This window comes from Eleutherodactylus coqui, chromosome 3 (genome assembly GCF_035609145.1).
Source record: "Eleutherodactylus coqui strain aEleCoq1 chromosome 3, aEleCoq1.hap1, whole genome shotgun sequence".
NCBI classification, from domain to species: domain Eukaryota; kingdom Metazoa; phylum Chordata; class Amphibia; order Anura; family Eleutherodactylidae; genus Eleutherodactylus; species Eleutherodactylus coqui.
Window position 1 is genome coordinate 284,472,757 of NC_089839.1, and position 19,287 is coordinate 284,492,043.

Sequence of the window (19,287 nt, forward strand, 5' to 3'; positions counted from 1 at the left end):
CTGGTCAGCCCTGCCTTCTCCCATTGATGACTATTGACAGGGGGTGGGGTGGGCGGAGCTAAGCTCTTACCCTCTTCCTGCCCCTTGTCCATAGCCATCAATGGGAGGGGGCGGGGCTGGCCGATGCTTAGCTCTGCCCCCTCCCATCGCACAGAACGAGCGGGGAGGAACGATAGGTAAGCCTGCGATGGAAAAGGAGGGGAAATGGGCGATGGTCTCGTGAGCTCGGCGCATTTGCGCCGGCCTTAGCAGGCCATATGAATGGGCGCACAAACATTTGATTTGTGCGCCCATTCACCAGTTTTTCTCCCTCAAGGTAGCGTATATCGGCCCGGCCGTGAAAATGGCCAGCCGATATGCGCTTATGTGAAAGAAGCCTTAGTCAAGCTCCTCTCCTGCCTGCTCCTCTGCAAACCTAACTGAGACCTACGGATACTGACCTCAGGCTTTCCTCCTAACATCAATTCCCGCCTCCACTTTGTACCATGACCTGAGACCTACCAATACTGACCTCTGACTTTTCTCCTGACAATGATACCCGCCTCCTCCTTTATACAGCAACCTGAGACCACCTGTTGCTGACTCCTGGCTATCTCTGACTAGTCTCTGGACCTGCACGGCTACTACATCTGGGGATGCAAACCTAGTGCCAGAAACGCTACACGGACAGTCCTGAAGGTTATTGACAGCTATTTATTCTGTATGGCTGCTGAAAGATTCTCCACTAAGATAATGGCGTAGCGTTAGAATATGCCATCACCTTCCGATATAGTGCATATATCTTACCAGTTCCTGCTGAAAATACAGGGATCTGCCCGAAGTAATTGTGACGTACAGTTGCAAGAAAATATAAGTGAACCCTTTGCAATTACCTGGCATTGATTACTAATAAAATGTGATCTAATATGTCACAGGTATATGATTGTCTGTTTCTAACACTATGTCCTCTCTCTATCTAAAACTAAATCTATCAAAAACTTAATTTCTTGTGTTTCCATCATCTCCCGACCGATCTAAACCTGATCTCCATCTCAGTCTGTGGTGCCACCATAACTCCTTGGCAGCATGCCCGCTGTCTTGGGGTCAATTTTGATTTTGATCTTTCCTTCACCCCCCATATTCAGTCACTTCTCGCTCATGTCACCTGCACCACAAAAACATCTCCAGAATCCGCCGTTTCCTCACCGCAAAAACTCTTGTCCACTCTCGGCTTGATTACAGCAACTCGCTACTGATCGGTCTTCCCCTCAATAAACTCTCCCCTCTCCAATCCATCCTTTTTGTCAAGTTACTACACTGATGTCTCCAACCTGTGCCAGTCACTGCCCTTATGCCTCCACCCTGTGCCAGTTACTGCCTTCATGCCTCCACCCTGTACCAGTCACTGCCCTCATGCCTCCACCCTGTGCCAGTCACTGCCCTCATGCTTCCACCCTGTGCCAGTCACTTCCCTCATGCCTCCACCCTGTGCCAGTCACTGCCCTCATGCCTCTATCCTGTGCCAGTTACTGCGCTCATGCCTCCACCCTGTGCCAGTTACAACACTGGTTGTCCGCCAAATATAGAATTTAAAGTCATCGCTCTAATCCATAAGGCTCTCCACAATGCTGCTCCACCTTATATCTCTTCCTTGATCTGTCTACTGCCCTACCCATGCTCTTCGCTCTGCTAAGGACCTTAAGGTGCTTTTACACCTAATGATTTATGGTTCAAACAAGCGGATGATGTCAGAGTTCGCTCATGCAGCCTGTTTATACAGGCAGATATATCGTTTGTTCCTTCACTTGCTAAATCGTTCACATTCCGTGTACTAGGGAATGAGAATGACTGAACGATTGGCATTTTAACCGATTAGCAAATGAGCTAACGGTGATTTTTATGCCTGCATGAAATACACGATAAGCGAACATTGTCATTCATCATTCCAGTGCTGGCTGCTTTTACACTGGACGATTATTGTTCATTTTTGCTCATTTAAATGATTTTTTGAACGATAATTGTCTGTGTAATTGGGCCTTTATGACCTTGCGGGTGCATTCACACGAACGTATATCGGCTCGGTTTTCACGCCGAACCGATATACGTTGTCCTCGTGTGCAGAGGGGGGAGGATGGAAGAGCCAGGGCCAGTAACTGTGCTCCCGCCCCCTCTCTGCCTCCTCTCCGCCCCTCTGCACTATTTGCAATGGAGAAAGGTGGGACGGGGGCGGGGCTAATTCCTGGCCCTTAGCCCTGCCCCCATCCTGCCTCCTCTTATTGCAAATAGTGCAGAGGGGCGGAGAGGAGGCAGAGAGGGGGCGGGAGCACAGTTCCTGGCCCTGGCTCTTCCATCCTTCCCCCTCTGCACACGAGGACAAGGTATATCGGCTCGGCGTGAAAACCGAGCCGATATACGTTCGTGTGAATGCACCCTTAGACTTAAATTCCTCTCTAATCTGGACTCCCACCTCCAAGATTTTTCTGAGCCGCCCCAATTCTCTGGAATGCTCTACCCAGACAATCAGGTTAATTCCTAACGCGTACAGCGTTAAGTGAGCCCTAAACACACATCTTTTTAGGGAGGCCTACCCCAATCTACACTCTTCTCCATCTACCTCCACACTCTCCCTTGGACACCTGAGCCCCCCCCCCCCCCAAACATCACATCACACCTCTTATCTGCTTATTCACAAACATGGCTGGTGATTGCCTCAGACAGCTGTATGTATATATGTACAAGGGGTTGCTGATAAGTCTTTGGCTTTGTGTTCTTTTTTTGCTTCTATGGTAACGAATGTTACATCACAGCCTTATGTGTCTAATATATGTTTTCCAAATGTTTTGTTAGTAGCTTATGGCAACAGTGATCTCGGCACGCGGGAAAACAAGATGACGGAGTCTAAGGCGATATTAACAGCAAATGAGATCAGAGGAGTGATAAAATTCTTGTTTCTGCAAGGAAAGTTCGTGAAGGATATTCATGGTGATATGTCGCAGACATTGGGGGATCAATGCCCTTCATATTCTATAGTTAAGAACTGGGAAGCCAAATTTAAAGCGGGCCACTTCAGCACCAATGATGAGGAACGTCCTGGACGACCGAGAGGTTGTTGTTCCGGAGATCGTCGATGCTGCGCACAACCTCATACTGGAGAATCGGCCAATTTCAGCTAAAGGAATAGCAGACATCATGAGGATTTCTGGTGAACGTATTTGTGTCATTGTCCATGAACATCTGAACATGAAGAAGCTATCTGCAAAGTGGGTCCCCAAATGTTTGACAACAGATCAGAGAAGCATGCGAGTGAAAACTTCCTGGTCCATTTGTCAGCGTTTCCGGACTGATAAGAACTTCGTGGATCGACTGGTCACTATGGATGAGACCTGGATTTATTTGTATGACCCAGAAACCAAGGAGCAGTCAAAAGAGTGGAGGCACAGTGGTTCTCCTCACCCAAAGAAGTTCAGCCACTAAGGTGATGGCGTCTGTGTTCTGGGATAAGGAGGGCGTGCTGCTAGTGGACTACCTTCAAATGGTTCCACCATCAATGCAAAGTATTACATTGAGCTTTTGGACCAATTGAAGACAGCTCTGAAGGCCAAAAGGTGCGGCAAGCTGTCCAAAGGAATCTTATTCCTGCAAGACAACGCCTCCGCTCACACTGCACAAGCGACCACGGCAAAAGTGGTGGAGCTAGGCTTCCAGCTGGTTGACCACCCACCTTATTCACCAGATCTAGCTCCCTCATCTGTTTCCAAACCTGAAGAAACACCTCAAGGGGACCAAATCTCACCCCATTTCTGATGCCATGGCTGCTACGGATGACGGGTTTGAGGCAGAACTGAAATCCCCCTTTTTGCAAGGCTTAGGCTGGGTTCACACAGGGCGGATTTGCCGCGGTTTTGCCACGGTTTTTCCGTTGCGGTTTTGCCGCAGAAGAACTACTTCTGCGGCAAAACCGCTTCAAAGGTTAATTTGGGCTTGCGGATTTTCGTGCGGAAAAATCCGCAAGCGTTTTCTTTCCGCAGCGCTTTTTTACTTTTTGCCGCGTATTTGGTGCGGATTTGGCTGCGTCCATAGAAAATTGGGCACGGAAATGTGATGCAAGCCATTGAAGTCTGCGGTTTGTCCAAGCGATTTTGTGTGCGCAAAATCCTGCGCAAAAATGCTAATTTTGCCGTAGCCCCTAGGCCGACTTAACACGGATGACTATATGTATTTACACGTGTATTTAAGTGCTGAGTATTTGCGTAATGAATGATGCTTTTTTGTGCGCTCATTGGTGTATTTTATTGTACGTTTTCCGTGCGCAAGACATGTTCATTTGCGCGCAGCGAAGACACACCTAATGAAATGGCTCCTTAGTCTAATGAGTTCAAGATCGCGTTCTTTTTCCTGCACAATTACGCAGCGTTTCGCTCATCTCCTAGCGTATCGCACGCCTATTTGCACATCCCCATTGACTTCTATTGGGACTTTAATGCGCAAATGCACAGACATTTTATTCTGCGTGAACGAACTGCGCAGGAAAATACGCACATGTGAACGAACACATTGCAATCAATGGGTTCTATTATCTGCGTATTGTGAAGGGGGACGGACTTTTCACAAGTATTCAACCTCTGAGGGCTCCTGCAGATGAGCGTATGCGTAGATACGCTCGCGATAGCGTGACGTAATTGCGCTATGAAGGGGGCTCTCACGCCGGCTGTTACGCACATGCTTGGCCCGTTCACATTGGCGCGGGACACAGCTACATTGGTGCGGGACACAGGATGAGCAGCCTAATTAGTCCCCGATGTTATCAATGAACACTGCAAAATTGCGCAGTTCAGTTCACGCATAGACTCCAATTGTGCCTTGAGTACGCAAATGTGCACAAAAATAGAGCACGCCGCGTAGATTTTCGCTAAACTGAGTGCAAAAGCGCAGAATATGAGGGAACCCATTGGTCTTTATTCTCTGCAGTTTGCGCAGTTTTGCTCACGTGTAAAATCGCCTGTCTGCCCTAAATCCGCGGCAGAAATCCACGTCTCAGCCACATTTTTCTACCACATATCGGCACGACTTGAGCGTTTGTGAATGCGTAAAATCTACACGCAGAATTTCTGACGTCTTTCATTTTCCCCCTCCACACGGATTTCTAAATCTACGGCGGATAACCCCCCCCCCCCCCCATTCAAATGAATGAAACGCAGATTTGGGTGCAGAATCCGTGCCAAAACTTGCGGTGTGAACGCACCCTAGCTTCATTAGCAAGTTGCACGATTCAGCGAGGTTCATCCGTGACGCGAACACTACGCAGGACCGTAACCTTATACCACCACATATAATAACTGTCATATCCCACACTGGCGCCAGAAATAATGAAAAACAGGAGATATGACCCTGTCCCCAAGAGCTTACAAACAAGTGCAGGCTGGAGTACAGCTCACTAGTCTAAGGGGAAGACAATACAGGTGACACAGCGCCTCTAGTTACCATGGTGATAGATGCAGCCAGGCTAGGGCGGAACACGTGACCGCAGCGGCCGCAAAGCGCCCTCCTGTCAGTGCGACCTTGGTGACGAGCAAAATGTGCGACAGCGCCGTGCGGCGGCGGAGAGAGAGGAGACAGCGGTTGGCAGCGGAGAGCAGCAGCGGCAGGAGGCCCCGGGTCTGACGAGCACGGACAGCCCCCGGCACTGAGGCCCAGTACAGGCCCGGACGGGCCCCCGCGGGAGTTCATGCTCTGCTAGCCGGACTCCATTCACTGACACCTCCAGAGCGGCGTCACCGGGTGACATGGCTTCCAACACGGACAGAGAGATGATCCTGGCGGACTTCCAGGTAGAGGGCGGCCATGAGCTGGCATCTGTGGTGGGGGGCTCAGTGACCCCTACAAGTTGGGGGTTCCCATGATTCTGGGGCTGACATATGTTTTATGTACCGGTGGTTGGTGACCTGCGACAAGACCGGTCCGGCCGCGGGGTGTGTGTGCGGCGGCCGCCCCCAAAATGACACTTTTTTTTTTTGTAATGATCGCTGTGTGCGTCGGTGCAGCTGGCATGAAATAAGGTGCCCTCGCTGTAGGCACGGGCATATAAGAGAGTACCCGCCGCACTGCCCTACACACCGGGGGCGTTAGGAAAAGAATGCGTGGGCATCACTTCTGCCCGTCCGTGGTGGCGCCCGCCGACTGACCTCTAGAAGTGGTGCCCACATGTCCAAGCAGTTCACAGGACCCCCAGTTTATGGGCCCTGCAGGAGGTGCCCTGCGCCCGCTTCACTGACTACCTTTGGCGCCACAGGACCCTCCGCACCGAAAATCAGCAGCATTTACCGTAGCAGTAAAGCGCAGGGCTATAAAAAATCCCATTCCCGCGCGGATTTCTTTACACCGCGGAGCGGATTTGGGATCCGCAGGACGTTAATTTCAGCGCCCGCAGACTTCAGAGAGGCTGAAATTGCCGCAGATTTTCCGTGCAGAAGATCCGCGGCCGATCTACCCCGTGTGGTATAACCTTCGGGAACGTTCACGTCCAGCGGAAATTCCACGGCAAAACCCGCATCAGAATCCGCACTGCTGGTCGTAGATTTTGCTGCAGGAGACTTGATCCATTCGGTGAAATCTGCTGCGGATCAGCGGCAAAATAAGCGTCACGATCTGCACCAAATGGTCCGGATTTAGGATCCACAGCAAAACTGAAGTGCGCAATATGTTGCAGATTTTGGCACATATCCGCACCAAAATAGGCTGTGTGTGAACGCACCTTTTACGGGTACTTCTGCCTTAGGGCGGCTTCCCACGGGCGTATGGGCAGAGGCGCTTGCTATTTTCGTGACATACTTGCGCCGTAGTACTGTACTTTTTGCGCAGGCTGGGCCATTTCATTTGGGCGCGGGACATATTTAATGGCTAAACACTCCCTTCTGTGGATTTCAGGGCTATTTAATGTCTAAGTTCCAGATCTGTTCTTTTCCCCGTGAAACAGCGCAATTGCGCGGGTATCGCGTGCGAACTCCTTTGGGGCCTTTAGTGTGCAAATGCGCAATAAAATAGAGCATGCTGTTTTTTTTTTTTGCGCACAAAAAAATGGAAATGAGCGAACCGATAGAAATCAGTGCGTTCTGTTCTCTGCGTATTGCCTGCGCAAATTGTGCGCATGCAAATATGTCCGTGGTGAACCATCCTTAAACTGGGGTACGTTAAGGTAACCCCTGGCAGACCACTATTCTGTATAGTATTCTGTCTGATGTTCGAGGTCCACCAAGCGGGTACCCCATCAAGTACAAATGCCCAGCCCCCACTCAGTGCGGTTTCTCAGGGTTGACCTTGGGGTCACCACCCTATCAGACATTTGATGGGGTCGTGTGCTTAAAAGGGTCTCTGGACTTTAAATATTGATGACCTATCAGTAGGGATCTGCTGCTCGGGACTGCCACTGATCTCTGAGCCCCTGTCAGTGCTGTCCATAATGCAGTGGCCTTGATTGATACTGCAGTCACAACTGAATTCATTGTAGTATCAACCCAAGCCGCTACAGCTTTGACAGCATAATATGCTTCCAGCGCTGTCCGTACTGACAGCGGGCCCGGCGATTCTCAGGATCCCCGCTGATCAGCTATTGATGACCTGTTTTGAGGATAGGTCATCAATAGTAAAAGTCCCAGACATCCCCTTTAAGAGGTATAAGGGACTTGGACCCACTCTCTAGTGATCAGTGGGGATCCCAGCGATCATACCTTTGTCATCTGTACTGTGGATCGGTGATAAATGGGATTCGTGGCCTTTATACTTGCCGTGGGTATCTTTTGTTTCGTGATATGACCAGTACTTCTAGTAAGGATAATGCTGGCACTTCTGGTGCCTCAATGAGCAAATACCATCCATCAATAGCCATTCAGTTGTCTAAGCTGTCATCGGTCATGGATTACTAGGGTGCATAATTATGGAGATTCCACCCACCCTCATTAGGGCTGCTGTCTCCAACATATGCTTGGGGCACCATACAAGGGCACAGAGCTTCTGCGCCTCCTCAGTATTGAGCTGGACATAACGTGTTTTTCCACTCACAGAGGTATTCTGGGAATTTTACTCCACTCCTTATACTATTGATGACCTATCCTCAGGATAGGTCATCATTCTTGATTGACGGGGGACCATTGATTGGGACCACCAGCCATCAGCTGATCTCTATCTGCATTGCTGTCGGAGCTGGAAGTGCAGTAGAAGGCATATCGCCCAGTGACATCAATGGGAGCTGTGCCTTCTATTACACTTCCGTCTCTGACTGCAATGAGCCCTGTGAATTGAGGGACGGTGGGTATCCGTGACCACTGCTACATTTACTTCCATGTGAGAGAGGAAGGTAGCTGGGGGATAGCGATCTCTGCCTGTCCCATAAATAGAACAGCGGTCACACGTGGCACCTCTGCTCCACAAATCATGCGCATTTGTGCACACAAAAAGTACAGTAAAGCACAGACATGCATGCGATTAAGGTGTGTAAATGCGCTTACACCCGTGTCAGTCGATGGGGTTGTGCGAGGGCTCGTTTTTTGTGGCATGATCTGTGCTTTCTATTAGTATGATTTTAGAGTACATACGACGTTTTGATCACTTATATATTTTTTTTATTAGAGATGGGGGTGATCAAAAAACGCAGTTCTTCCATTATGTACTTATTTTTTCTGAAGACCTCTACCGCTCCGGATAAATAACGCCTTATTTGGTTAGATTAGACCCTAATGGATGTGGCGATGCCAAATATGCTTTTGGTATATTTGTTTAGTTTTTTTTTTTAGTTGAAATATTGGAAAAGTGTTTTTAAAATTTTTTTTTATATCCTTTTGTTTTATAAAGTAATAAAAATGTGTGTGTGTATATAATATAGTTTTTTTTGTTGTTGTAGTCCTTATAGGGGACTTGAACTTGTGATCGTTTGATCACTTATACAGTCTAATGCAAGACCATGATATTGCATCAAGCTGTTTTCTAACAGGCAGTCTATCCAGACGTGTCACAGGCATGCCTTGGTAGGGAATCATTCATGGCAGCCCTGGGGGCCTTCAGAGGGCCTCGGGCAGGCGGTTGTCAGCTGTCAAAGACAGCCGACACCTGCTGTGTATGGAGCGGGATTGACTCCATACAAACCCTGCACCTGGGGGGGGGGGGGCATGTAAGCCCTTTAGGCTTAAGGGGTAAATAACACTTGGGCATTGTATTCTCCCTATATACTCAGTTCTTCAGTGTTTGCCGTCATTCAGGAGGATCATTCTTGTTTACATCCAAAGGTTGAGCCCACGTACCGCCTAATGCTTCTCACAGCTGGGAGTTTGCTACTATATATAAAGTCTGGGCATTCCTCAATGTACTTGTCAACAGCACAGATCTCTGTCCTATCTTTATGGTTGGCTACAATGTATCTGCCTTGGTCTCTTGGCAGCAGCCTCTGTGCTTTGCTTAGGCCTCATGTCCACTGGATAATTATTATTTAAAATCTGCAGCGTTTTTCCCGCACGCGGATCCGCGCCCCATAGGGATGCATTGGACACCCATGGGTAGATAAATACCCGCGGATGGTATTTAAAAGTGATTTTAAAATTTACGGTGCATGAAAAAAACCACGCCATGCTCCATTTAAGTGCGGATCATGCTCCGGATGGCCCCCATTGATCTCTATGGGTGCGGGAGATCCGCTGTGAATATTAAATCTGAATTAAATGGGTGCTGGAGATCCGCTGCGGATTTCAAGGCTGGGAGGTGGAGAAAGTACTAGGAGATGGGGTAAAGTGGGCAAAACACCTCCAGCGTAAAAATTGCATCCGCGTACATACGCGCATGAAAAAAAATGCATCCGCATGTCACCTGCATGCAATAAAATACAATTTTAAGCTCATCCGCACTGCATCCGCAGCCTAAATCCGCGTTACAAATCCACAGCGGATCTGATTTTCCCCGTGGACATGAGGCCTAAGGCCTCATGTCCACGGGGAAAATCAGATCCGCTGCAGATTCTACATGTAGAATCTGCAGCGGGTCCCTCCTGCCCCGCGGACATGAGCGCTGAAAATAGAAATTTAAAAGCATTTACCTTTCCGTAGCGGGCGGCGAAGGTCTGCTGTTCCTCACGGCCGGATCTTCATTTTCGGCCGGCGGATGAATTCCTGACGCCGGCGGCACGTCGCCGGCACGTCGTCGACGTGCCGCGCGCATGCGCCGGGCACATCCGCCGAGCCGAAGCAAGGGAGATGCGGCCGTGAGGAAGAGCAGAGCTTCGCGGTCCGCTGCGGGTGAGTAAATGCTTTTAATTCCTATTTTAGGTCTCCCGCGGATCCGGACGGCTTCCATAGGCTTCAATAGAAGCCCGCGGGAGCCGTCCCCGCGGGAGACCCGCATGAAAATGGAGCATGGTCCAGATTTTTTCATGCTCCATTTTTTTTAAAATCACTTTTATTGACGATCCGCGGGTATTTATCTACCCCGCGGGTGGTCAATGCATCCCTATGGGGTGCGGATCCGCTGCGGATTTTAATTCTTATTTTCCCCGTGGACATGAGCCCTTAAAGTTCACAAGTGGTGGTGAATCTGCAACAATGAAGGCCCTTCTAACTGGCCTGATTATCATGTAGGAACGTCTTTCCTTTGTTCGTTCGCCAGAAGTCGAGCGGCGTGAAAGCGCCAACAATCAGCCGACGAATGAAGACGTCTCGTTCATCAGCTCATCATTGTTTTTCAGCGAGCGTAAAAATGGTGTTTGGCTGTATGTCTGCCTGTGTGAACAGGGCGATGGGGTACTAACTTGGACCGATTGACTTGCTCATCGATTGCTGCTCATTTACATTTGGCCTGTGAATCGGCCCATTTAAAAGAACCTTTAAACCTCACGGACACCTCCTCTACTATGCCAAACGCACAATAGCCCCCCATAACCTCAGTGTGATCTAATGTGGCAAATTTGCAAGAGATTTACAAGTCAAGCAACCCCATTAAAGTGACCCTGTGATTCCAGAACAGAATTCGTCCTGGTACCAGATTGGGGAGTGGGGGTGGGGGTGTAGTTATATTACTCAGTGTCCTTCTCTATGACCCTTCTGCAGCCAATCTGCCTGTTCCTGCAGCCCCTCTGCCACCTTCCAAGATGGCCACACCCTTCCTTAAAATATCCAATGGTAGTCCATTGGTATTCTAAAACACTACTCTGTGCTTGGATTGGCCAGCGCTCGTCACGTGAGCAGCACTGGCTGATCTGGAATCGGCATGCAGTGTCTGACTACCAGTGTACAGTGCGGCAGGAGCGCCGCCGCTATGTTGGAACATCACAGAGGACCGTCTGATGATGAGTGCAGATTTAGGTTTTTATTTCCAGTCGGGGCTGGTCGATGAATCAAGTTAATTAAATGATTTCTCTATTTTAACGCAGGACCATTTTGGTTTTTATCAAAATTGTGAAATTGATATTAGCTCCTCCCACGTGGGCAGGGTGTGAACAGGCATAATATCAGACCCAAGGGGAGCTGAATCAGGACAAGATAGAATGTATGGTGGACGCGGGGTCAGTGGTACAGTATGCCGTGCCGAGGAGAATTGAAGTATAGCGCTGGCTGGCCTCAGCCAATTGGTGTAATACTAATATACTTCTCTGTCTCTGGGCTCATCCATCCAGTCAACGAGAGCAGGAATAATCGCTGGCGAATTCGGACGCTAGTCGTCCCGTGTACACTGCTGGTATATAGTCCACTTTAAGTGCTCTGCTATCTCCCGCAGTTCCATTGAAACTAATGGAGCGGTGGCTAAGCATGTAGATTGCTCCATTCATTGCCGGAGACAAAGGACCTCCATTCTGATGATCAATGGGAGTCCCAAAGGTGGGACCCCCCACCAATCAGATCCCTGTATTCTGTGCTTATGGAATAACTAGATATGACCAGTATATCCCTTTAAAGAGGACCCGTCGCCTCTCCTGATAGGTCTGTTGTAGTAAATACTTGCATTCCCCATGAAATACCAATTCTGCAGCACCTTTTCTTATAACTGTGCATGGTGCTGTTCCTCTGTTGTTCATACTACTACCGGGTTTCCCCGAAAATAAGACAGTGTCTTATATTAATTTTTGATCAAAAAGGTTTAACTTTTTTTTTACATGTATAGCTGCCTGGACACTATTTAAATTGACTTTTTTAATTAACTGTTAGCAGGGCTTAATTTTGGAGTAGGGCTTATATTTCAAGCATTCTCAAAAAGCCGGAAAAATCATTTTGGATCCTCAAAAATTCTGGAAAATCATGCTATGTCTTATTTTCAGGGTATGTCTTATTTTCAGGGAAACAGGGTAGTTGGGGAGATGTCCCGACACAGTATGGCAATGTCCAATCTGTACCAACTGTGAAGGGATCCTTCCATTTGTAAGGGGAATGGTGACACTCGGTTGTCAATTTATTTATAGGTTTTTAGGAGGAATAACAGAGGAATGGCACAAAATAGAGATCTAAAAGGTCATTCAGAATTGTTATACCATGGCAAATGCAAGTAGTTACTAAAGCAGATCTGTTAGGAGAAGTTACAAGTCTTCTTTAAAGGCATTTTCTGCCCTCTTTTTCACTGATGACCTAACCTCTGGATAGGCAATCAGTAGTTGGACATGGTCCACCGCTTGGGACCCCCGTCCATCAGCTGATCGCTTGGCCTGCTGTACTGGACAGCTCTTCCTGGTCAGGACTGGATGTGATGTCCTGACAGCAGAGAAGCAGAAAGCGCCGTAGCAGCTGGTTGTCCCATTCATTTCAACAAGGTGGAAGTGCCGGCACTTCCTCCCCTGTCCACCGATGACAACTTTCTGCCCGCTGCACTGGCCAGCAAGCCGGACAATCAGCTGATGGACCCCAGTCCATTAGTAAAAAAGAGGGCACACAATCCCTTAAAGCAGCAGTGGCTCGGGTTGCCCTTTTAAGCACTCTACAGTTTGGTATGAACAGAGCTCAACATTTACAGTTTTGAACACATTGAGCTTGTCCTACTTCATACAGATGTAGCTTCGGTTCTATCAGTGCCGCTGATATCTAGTGCCACATCAGAATGTAGTCTTTAAAGTAACACCTAAGTCATGTCTGTAACGCTGACTGAACCGGAGCGATCGCTGTTTGAATTGTGGTCAGGAATCCTGCATTAACAGCTGTAATGTCTGTGTGCAAAAAAAGGCCGGGGGGGGGGGGGGAGGAGACAATCAGGCTACAGACGGCGATCTGTGATATTCTTTTGTTTTAGGAGAAGGTTGTATGGACTTTGGTTGAAGTTATCATCCCCTTCCTTATCAATCAGAGATCATATTTGCTCTCTGATTTTCACATATAAGGGTCTTTTCTTTTCCAGAAAGAGTGAAAAGATGAAGACTTGCTTATCGAATCACTTCTCTCTGCCGTTTCACCCTGCAGGTTGCGACAGCTAAACATTTTTGCAGGAAAAAGTGTTTTCTCCCTTACACAATGCTTTAAATATTTAGAGAAATAGAAAGAAACCTACACATAATTGGTATCGCCACATCCGTAGCAGCCTGCACTATTTATCTTCATTTCACTTTCCCAATCATGACTGAAAACTAATGAAAAAGTCATATATACGAGTGTGAGTCAAAAATTATCCGCACTCCAGTCATATTAAAATTTCTGTTGGCTGCACTGTCTGTCTTATCGACACTTTCCATTGTTGGTCGCTGTTTCATCAGTCGCTGCTGTGCAGGGTTGGAAATGTCATGTCGATAAAGAGTACCTGCACTTTCACTTCGGAGTGCCCCTCCTTCATCAGAAGCTTCGGTTCCTTCCAGTCCCATATAGCACTTATATAGCGCTATATGGGGCCGTCTTCAGCTGCCGGAAGGAACCAAAAACGGCTGACAGAGCAGGAGTGCTGTGTAGTGAAAGTACAGGTACTCTTTGATTTGCGACCGCAGTGCAAGAAAAAAATGGCCGCCCTATTTTTGATTTTGTACATAAAAAAGAGCAGCGAGCAATGATTCGTTTTTTTGTGATGTGTCTGCTGCTGATATGTATCAAAGACTTTGGGCCAGTATAGAGAGAGTGTCAGCCATGATGAAGGAGCTGGACGCCGGTCCATGGCCACGGTTGATGACAACATTGAGCGTGCACATGAACTGATTCCGTTGGATAGATGTTGGCCCATCGGACTACCACCTGTTTGGTCCCCTGAAAGAAGCCCTAAGAGGACGAAGATTCACATCTGATGAAGAGTTGAAGACAGCGGTGCATTCATGGCTTCCGGCTCAGCCTAAAACATTTTTTTAATGAGTGACTACGAAAGCTGGTTGACCCATGGACAGCAATGCAAAGCAGGGAGACTTCAGCCAAAAATGTGGATAATGTTAGCCTCGGCCTCATAGCTCTAATTGGTACCAATAAAAACTACAAGTCATCCTGCAAAAAGCAAGCCCTCATGGAGCCCTGCCTCCCGAAAGATAAAACCACGCAGGTCCTGGAATGTGGGGAAACACGAAAAACCTTAGGCCGGTGGGGGCGCCTAGGAATCCGGTACTGTCCCCGGTTGGCGCCTGCATATACCTTTAATTATCTGGACTGCCAACATTCGCCGTCAGTCATGTACAGTACAGATTTTTTTTTTCAAAGTCTTAGTTTTTCCCGGGCTTTCGCTAGGCGATGATGCGGGCACCCGCGACCTATCCACAATGTCAATTGCCAATGGGCTGCGGCTCTGATGGCCTCCATTGAATCCCCACGAAAATAGCATAAAATACTGCTTAAATCACGCAACATTTTACCGCTGTGGAGCTGCCGGTGACCCGGCCTATCACCGCGTACATCAGCGAAATTGTACTGCTCATGACAGCATATCTCGCGCACGCTGTCATGCGCAGTCTTCCTGTACGAAGTTTCTCTCATTGCAAACAATGGGGCTGCGATGCGAGATCTCTCAGCTAGGTAGAACACGCTGCGATTTGTTTTCTGCATTGCGATGCCATGCGAGAAAACACCGTTCGTGTGTATGACGCCATTCAAAAGAATGGGGTTCATATTTGTGCTTCTCAAAACGCACAAATCTCGCTCAATTTTCTCGCTGGTGTGAAGTCGGCCTCGGTGTACCTGTATGACACCTAGGAACCAATTATGGGTAGATGGAATGTATCAAATAACTTTTGAAATAATGTTTTTGCGGGAGTAAATGGAAAAAAATTGCAATTTCACCATTGTTTTTTGGGATTTATTCTTACGGCTTTCACCGTGTGGTGAAACGAACATAATTCTGCGCCAAATGTATTTACGTGAGATGATGGTTCAAAATTTACAATAGAAAAAAAAAAAAAACTGATATTTTTGGGAAGGTGTTTCTAATTCTAACGTGAGTGTTAGGCTAACCTCACATGGGCGTATTGTCGCCGCGCATTACGCGTGTATTTTTCTTGCGGTGAATGGAGGCAATGAAAGCCCACTGACTTTTTTTCTTTTCCCTTCACACTTGCGTATCGATACACCGGAGAAATAAATCGCAGCTCGCTCTGTTTCCCTGCGTATCATACGCACCTCTTGAATAGGCTGCATATGAGACGCTGGCCATACAAAGCGTTGCGAAGGGGCAGCGGTTCAATAGACATCCCTGCTCTGAACAGAATGGGAAATTTTGGAAAAAAAAAATCACACTGCGCATGTCCGTGATGTTAGATTTCCAGGCATGCGCAGTGCCAGTTGCAGCCTGTACGCGATTTTTGCCTGTAGAGCGTATGGGCTGTAATGCGTACAACGCTTGAGGGTTTCCTCGCAGTGTTGTACGCATACGCCCGTGTGAACGAGCCCTTAGCCGGCCTCACATGAGCGAGATTAGTGCATTGCGAGACGCACAAATATGGACCCCGTTCTTTTGACCAAGGTTATACACACGAGCGATTTAAAAAAAAAAAAATATATATATATATTTTTTTTTTTTTTTTGCGCAAAACAGAGCGCGGCACATCCTGATTTTGGGTGTGCCCTCGCATTGCTTTCATTGGGTCCAGCGGCAGCATCGTACCATGTCCTAGGTGCACGCCGTGCAATGCAATGAGAGGTCTCCCTATTGAAAACAATGGGAGACACTCTGCGATCCTCCGCTGCGGCGGACGGCAATGGTGGAACATTGCCACTTCCCCGAAGTGATGCAAGATGGTTTTGATATATAAATGCCTTGCATATGTTGGCGAGCGCAATATCAGGTCGTGATTCTCGGCCCGATATCCCACTTGCCCGTGTAAAGTTACCATTAAAGGGTTAAACCATATTGGCGTAGAAGGGGGGAGCAACTTCCAGCACTGGTATCGGTATTGGGGAGGGGATGGAACGTGGCAGTCTGCCAGGGTAATTTTCCACCCCTGATCCGGGATCCCAATGTTGCTGCCCGCACATAACATCTGGGTGGATGATACAATGTATCTATATGTGTCTTCCTTTGTGTGCATCTAGATAGCTGTGGATATATTTACACCAGTCTGTCTGCGGGGAGCTGTGTACACATGACGAGGTTGTGCTGACTCGTACACCAGTTATTGCTATGACTCAGCCCGCTGTTCCCATGAGTAAGCAGAAAACAGCCTCGCTTTCTGGCTCTTTCATGCACCAGCTGCCGCTCCCCGCACCTTTTGTTCCCGGTGATCTGTATAGCGCGGCGGCCTTTACTAGTAGGACTTTTCATCGCTCTCACAAGCTTCTGTCTAGGATTTGCCGGTAACGGCGGCTCGTATCTATGTCCTCTTACTGTGTTTCTTACGTTAGAATTCATTAGACTTAGAAGCGATATTGTATTCCTCCTTGTGTTGAGGCGTTCTAAGCAAGCAGGGCTGCAGTGCAAAGCATAGGGAAGAGATAGAACGGCATATTTCAGACTGCCGCAGATCTGGACCTTCAGATAGTGTAAGGCTTTAGGCCAGCTTCACACGAGCGCTAAAATCGCACGCGATTTGTGCATTGCGAGACGCTTTTGAATGGGGTCATGCACATAAGCAATGTTTTCCTGCATAGCACCGCGAAGCAATGCGGAAAACACATTGGCGCATTTTCTATCTTTCTGCGTGCATCGTAGCAGCCCTCGCATCGTAGCAGCCCTCGCATCGTAGCAGCCCTCGCATCACAGCAGTGCCGGCCCCATTGAAAGCAATTGGAGAAACTGTGACCCTGCAGCACAGCTGTGACAGCCGCGTCGGAGGATTCCTTCATCCCTGAAGTGATTCGAGGCTGCTTTGCTATAAAAACGGCTTGCATCCACGGGGCTCTCACATGGTGGGGAGCGCGATATGGGGGTGGGATTCATGGCCCTATATCGTGCTCGCCCGTGTGAAGTTAGCCATATTCAGACTAGTGTGTCTAATTTCCATACATGTGAATGGACTGATGTGAATGCATTTGTATGTCCTTCTGACACTCATATGCTTGTTTCCATCTTTACTTCCACTTGTGATTTCATGTATCTACTTGCGTGCAAAAAAAAAAAAAAGTACGTCCAGTTTTTCTTGTGCTCTCTTGAAGGGAATGGTTGATTATGCCCTCTTTGCCTTCTTTACATTAATTTAGGCATGCGCCTCCAGCTGTCGTGCATCCCCGACACGCTGTGCTGCACTAGAAAATGGGCGCATGTGTAGTGACTAGCAGCCATCATGGCACAAATGACGACCTGCGCGTGCACTGGCATCCTTGCGGCACCGACGGCCAGGAGAGCTGCAAGGAGAGGGACAGCATGCGCGTGCACTGTCCTCCTTGCGGCACCAACAGCCAGGAGAGCTGCAAGGAGAGGGACAGCATGCGCGTGCAATTAATTGTTGCAAACAAGCAACTGAGTTGTTTGCTTTCAAATAGCGTCTGTTTACACACACAGATAATATAGTTTACATTTTTTTTTCATCATAGCTCCTTCAATTCTTCATTGGTCTATCAGGGGAGTCTGGGAATGGTTTGTGAACGACTGACTGATCACCTTTTACACGCAATGACTGGCAAACGAGCTTGGATTGTTATGCCTGCATAGGATGAATGACGTATAGAGATGAGCGAGTAGTGTCTTAGCCAAGTATCTCCCCGCTCGTCTGTAAAGATTCCGGGGCCAGCGGGGAGCGTCAGGGGAAAGTGGGGAGGAACGGAGGGGAGATCTCTCTCTCCCTCTCTCCCCCTGCTCCCCACCGCAACTCACCTGTCAGCCGCGCCGCGAGCCGGGAGATACTCGGCTAAGGCACTACTCGCACGAGTAATGTGCCTTAGCGAGTATACTCGCTCATCTCTAATGACGTACCGTTTACAAACAAATTATCGCTCAAGGTTCATTTGTCGGCCATATTTATGGTGAACGATTATTGTTCATTTTCGCTATAATCGTTCAGTGTAAAAGGGCCCTAATAATCTGACACTTCCTGTTTGACAGAGAAAACTTTTCAGCAGTAAACTCATTATCCTCACATGGAAGATTACAATAAAGGTTTGACGACTATATGCAGATTACACAGGACCCACAGGTGAGGTACAGCTTACCTCCTCCCCTCCCTGCACTATGACCTCTCCACAGGTTACAGAGCATGCCGACAACACTTTTCCTTAGAACTCAATAGGACTCTCTTGCCCATTGTGTCTATGGCCCATGAGGCTGTAAGGCAGATATCCAAATGCTGTGAACTGCAGCTCAGGCAAGATGGCCTCCCCGCAGTCATGTACAGACAATCGCATAAAAAAAAAAGATTAGAATAATTGGTTTTTAGTAACAAAAATTAGGTGGTGCATTCCCTCTAAAGGGTTAATGTAACAGTTTTGCTATGTTCCCATGGCGGATTATGGTGCGCATTCCCCGCTCAAGTCTGTGCTAAATCTGCATCGCTGTTTTTACAACATGCACTTTTCTAAAATCTGCGCCGCAGAAAAAAACCCAAAGCGGATGTGCTTACCCGTCCTCGACCCCAGCGCTGCATCAGGCTTCTGATTGGCAGGCAGCGGTCACCTGACTTTAACAGAGGCCAGGATGACAGCGGGGCTGTAGTGCTGGGGCCGAGGACGGGTAACTACAACTGCTTTGCTTTTTTTTAACAGTGTGGGACCTGTACATAGGGAGAAAAAGGGGTAAGGGATCAAACTGCTTAAAACCCAAGCCGTCCCATACAGGTTGTTGAGTCATCCCCAGGGCCTGCTGACTGCCATCTAGTGCGCAGATGCGGTAGTGCGGCAGCAGCGTTGGTTCTGTAGATGCCAGTAATACAGACGACATGATGTATAATATATGATCCTCTTCTATTTCTGGACTCGCAGGGAGACGAGCTGCGGGATTAATGGCCCGAGAATAGTGTATTCTACACTG

The 19,287-nt window shown here is 48.2% G+C and overlaps 1 protein-coding gene across 1 annotated transcript in view; it reads left to right on the plus strand.

The window, feature by feature from the left end:
• Nucleotides 1-5,551: 5,551 nt before the first annotated feature.
• Nucleotides 5,552-19,287, plus strand: part of FAF1 (Fas associated factor 1) — a 256,577-nt gene continuing 242,841 nt past the window's right edge. Inside the window, exon 1 of the mRNA XM_066597616.1 lies at nt 5,552-5,807. Coding sequence (XP_066453713.1) covers nt 5,763-5,807 — 45 coding nt within the window. The 5' untranslated portion in view covers nt 5,552-5,762. The remainder of the gene's footprint in view (nt 5,808-19,287) is intronic.